This window comes from Mustela erminea, chromosome 1 (genome assembly GCF_009829155.1).
Source record: "Mustela erminea isolate mMusErm1 chromosome 1, mMusErm1.Pri, whole genome shotgun sequence".
In the NCBI taxonomy this organism is placed as follows: domain Eukaryota; kingdom Metazoa; phylum Chordata; class Mammalia; order Carnivora; family Mustelidae; genus Mustela; species Mustela erminea.
The window spans coordinates 174,489,951-174,494,553 of NC_045614.1; the positions used below are offsets into that span (position 1 = coordinate 174,489,951).

The 4,603-nt window shown below is 31.9% G+C and overlaps 1 protein-coding gene across 1 annotated transcript; it reads right to left on the minus strand.

The window, feature by feature from the left end:
• Window positions 1–899: 899 nt before the first annotated feature.
• Window positions 900–1,832, minus strand: LOC116567135 (olfactory receptor 5AC1-like). The gene has a single exon (XM_032302026.1). The coding sequence runs from the start codon at window positions 1,821–1,823 to the stop codon at window positions 900–902; it is 924 nt and encodes a 307-aa protein (XP_032157917.1). The 5' UTR covers window positions 1,824–1,832.
• Window positions 1,833–4,603: the final 2,771 nt, after the last annotated feature.

The window sequence follows — 4,603 nt, forward strand, 5'->3', positions numbered from 1 at the left end:
ATATATCTTAAGTGATCATATCCCTGAATTGGAAGTAAATTAGTGAAAGAAAATCCACTGATAATTGTATATCTCTACATGGAAAGTCAGATTCTTATCTCTGATATAACCTCTTTGCCTTTCCCTTAGTTACTCTAACTAAAACTGATAGGAATAGTAATGCAACCACGAAGCTGATCAAAATTGCTTTATATTGCACTCAAATATTCCTAAATTTATAAATTATTGAATGTCATGCTGCATGCAGTATCCCTGATTTAAAAAAAAAAAAAAACAGTGCATGAAATTACAGCTCTGAGCTGTGGTTAATTTTGATATTTCATTCTTTAATTCATGCCAACTTTCATTTTCTTCCTAACATCCACAATTTTCTTCAGAAATTTTCATTTTTTTTCTTAACTCTATCACCAAACAGTACATTTCTTCTTAAGAAATATTTTTCCAAGAAGCAGAATTTTATTTTATTAGTCAATGAAGTAACTATGTGTGGCAGAAAACAACAAAGCCTTATTGATTTGCAAGTCCAGAGAAATGGGCTGGGCTCATTCATGAACTAAAAAACTAACTCTATATGGCAACATCTATTACAGCTATTTCCCTCCGTAATTGTCTGTATCTATGTGGAATTTTGGAAAGTCCTAGAAAATAACTAATTTTCAAAAGCTAAATGCTTCAGATAAAAATAAAGCACAATATTTCTAATTAAGCAAGTTCTAATTAAGTAATGTTCCCAAACTATAACTGGACCCATTCCAAGAAAGCTTATTGGGAAGCTGGGATGCTTCACACACACTTTATTAACTCCTCTGACCATTACCTTCTGGTAGAATGGCAGTCAGGACTTGGGGTGTTTTTTCAGCAGATGATAAAAAAGAAACATTTTGAAAATTGGCAACTATTTATTTCTTCATTATTCTTCTCAAGGCACCTATAACTTCTTTGTTCCTCAAGCTGTAAATAAAAGGATTTAGCAGAGGAATTATTATTGTGTAAAATAAAGAATACATTTTGTCATGATCATCAGTGTGGTCAGAACCAGGACGCACATACATGAAGAAGAGAGTGCCATAGAACAACGAAACAGAGAGCAGGTGGGCACTGCATGTGGAGAAGGCTTTGCTCCTGCCTTTTTCAGACTTCTTTTTCATGATGGCAAAGAGGATACGGATATAAGAAACCATGATGGCCATAAAAGTAAAGACTTGTATAAAGGCCGAAAAGATTAAAACCAGAAGTATATTAACTGTAGGATCAGTGCAAGAAATTTTGAAAAGTTGTAAAATTTCACAGTAGAAATAATGTATTTCATTGGACCTGCAGAAAGTTAATCTAAATAACAAACCCACATGAATTGCTGAATGTAGAAAACCCATGAAATATGAAACACCAATGAACTGAGTACAGAGGTTCCTGGACATTAAGACTGGATAAAGCAAAGGGTTGCATATGGCTATGTAGCGGTCATAAGCCATTACTACCAGCAGGAAACACTCTGTGGTGGCACTAGAACCAAAAATATAAAATTGAGCCATACAGTCAAAAAGTGATATCACATGATTCTTGGATAAAAAATGTGTAAGCATCCTCGGAGTTACAGAGGATGAAGTACAAGCATCTGCAAAGGCTAAACCACTGAGGAATAAGTACATGGGGGTGTGAAGATGGGGATGCTTCCAGATGAGAAAAATCAGTCCAAGGTTGCCCACCATGGTGGTGAGATAGATGACCAAGAACACCAGGAACAGGGGGACCTGCAGCCCTTGAAGATCTGTAAGTCCTGTGAGAACAAACTCAGCCACGAGTGTCTTATTTTCTTCTGCCATATCCAACCTGTCCAGATGGTAAAATGAAAGAAAAATATTGTTGAAACAGTCACAAAATAATCATAAAAACTGTGTATTTTTTTGTGTGCAACTGATGTAAAAGATGCCTCTCATATGATTACCAATTTTTAAATTTTTACCTTTATATGTGTCCTTTAATATACATTCAAAAATTTCTGTAATAAAAAGTTTTAAATGATAATTCACCTAAAGTAACAAGTAAATTAAATACAAATCCTTCTCAATTCAACAGAGGTTTTAAGAACTGTATATGTTCATCTAAACATTATATGAAAGAAAGAAATTTCCCATTTTACCCAAGAAAAATGTAAATAGTTAAAAACAGTCAAGAGTACCTTAATTTCTACTGAACTACAATATAAAGATATAATAATCAAAACATTAAGATAGTGGAATAAGAATACACAAGAGGGTCAATGCAATAATAGGCAGCCAGCTCAGAAATAGATTCCATTATATACAGAAATGTGGCATAAGACAATACGATGTTTCAGTTCAGTAGGAGAAAGATGATGGATTTAATGGATTGTGCTGCCATTCTTGGCTATCTGTCTGGATATGAACAAGGTTAGGCTCCTAACTCACAGCATAGATACTTTCTAAGAAATTTGGGAGCCAACAATATAACATAGTGATTAGAGAAATTCTTATCCAGGAAAGAGTATTGGACAGAGTCAGATGGCATATAATAGGTTGGGAAATACATTTTACAGTGTATATGAAAGATACAGATTTATGAATAACATAATATATAATATAAGAATAACACCAAATAGATAAGAAAAAGCAAACAATCTAAAAGAAAAATGAATAAAGGATATGAACAAGCAAGTTTACAGATGAATAACCAACAAATAAAATGAAAAGATGCCTAGTTTCCTGTGTGTCACACATAAACACACATGTGCAGGTGCAGGCATGCACACACAAACACATACACAGATACTTCCTTTCTCACATATCAGATTAGCAGAAATTAAAGTGAATAGATACTGCTGACTGAGGTGAGACAAGTGCTCCTTTCATATTAATTGTGGATCTATGAATTGCAACAGTCTTCTAGAAAGAGCAGTTTTATATGATACCATTTAAATTTTAAATAAATACATATACCCTTTGACTTACCATTTTGCCTTACATATACCCTAGAAATAAAATCACAACTATTCAAAGATAGATATACAAAGAATATCCAATGCATTATTTTTCAAGGTGGCAAAGACCAGACACATCTACAGTGAGATGGCTAAATAAATCATATTTATGTATACTTATGTTTTGTAATACAATTCAGCCATGAAAAAAGGAGTCATTCCACTTGAACTGGGAATTTTCATGATGTAATTTTTACCTGAGAAGAATATGATACAGAGAAGTGTAAATAAGATTTCATTATTGTAAGATGAGCAATGCATTTTTAAATCTTCTACCTGGAAAAAATGTGGAAATTAGAAATTAAGTTGATAGCATTGGGCTTTCTAGAATAGAAGTAGAGGTAGAAATGAGGGGAAAGGAGAAGAGGAAAAGAGAGAAGTCAAAATAAATGTTCTATGAGAACAGCAGCATATATATTATGATCTCTTTCACATAAAATTATGTAATTGATTTATTTGTGTGTATGTCTATGTAGGCCTTTATACATACATAAAGAGATGTGTGAAAGAGTCTCCAACATGTTAATAATGGGGAAAAGAAACAAGTATGATGAAATCCTATTGTTTTCTTTTTCAAGATTTTCACTGAAGAGTGCATTATAAAATTAGGATGCAATTATCTGTTAATTTTTGCATGTATATATCAGTTAAGGACAGAAGTAGTCTTCAGAGAAATTAACATTTTCTTTTGGAAATTGTCAATGGAAAACAACATTTAACCACTGAGTGTAGATAGAATTTTTTTAATATCCCCAAATTACCTGTAATTGTATAAAATAGAGATTCAAATAGAACAAGAGTTTTTTGGAGGGTTTTTTCAATTTTAGTAATTTTTTTTATTAATCTTATTTCTCCATACTTACTTTTTAGTCACTGTTGTGGTTTTAACAAGTGGTGTTTGTATGAAGTAATGACATTGATTTTTTTTTTCATGATTTATAAATAGTCTCTGAAAATAGTCTAAAAAGTTTTCCAGTGAATACAGTTTCTTTTATATTACCATAAAAAGAAAAAGGAAAACATTCAGATATACATATTGTTATGGTATTTCCTGGGATGAAAAAAAACATTTTTATAATTTTATAGTCATATCTCTCAGTACTGATAGAACACACAAAAAAATTTTTTTACCATTAGAATATATTTGAAAAATTGAGTTTGTTTAATGTAGAAATAGGATCAAAGGCTCTTTTTCAATGAATCAGTGATCAACATAAGAGAAGACTGTGAGATATTATTCTACCCCCACTAAAAATAAAGAAAGAATTTATGAGCTTTAGAATTTTTACTTTTGAGTGTATACCCACCAGGAACCCCAATATAGACAACACAGACAAAATATTAATTGAAAATTTAGAACATAGGAGATTTTTGCTCTGCATACACTGGTCCAACTTTATAGTCTCAAATAACCAAATGTTGGTTTTCCTAGTTTTAGTTCCTACAGCATGTAACTTGGCCAATTAGTAATCTCTGTGAATTTTTTTTCTCAAGTTATGTGATAAATGAGACAAGGAGCAATTTTGAAGTTACCACCAGTGACTTTAGCCCATATTCTCATGATTTCATGAAATTAAAGAATTTGTGTTGTACTCAGCAACAAAC

What these genes read in the sequence shown, in the direction of transcription:
- LOC116567135 (XM_032302026.1), bottom strand. Translation starts at nt 1,823, where the DNA reads ATGGCAGAAGAAAATAAGACACTCGTGGCTGAGTTTGTTCTCACAGGA.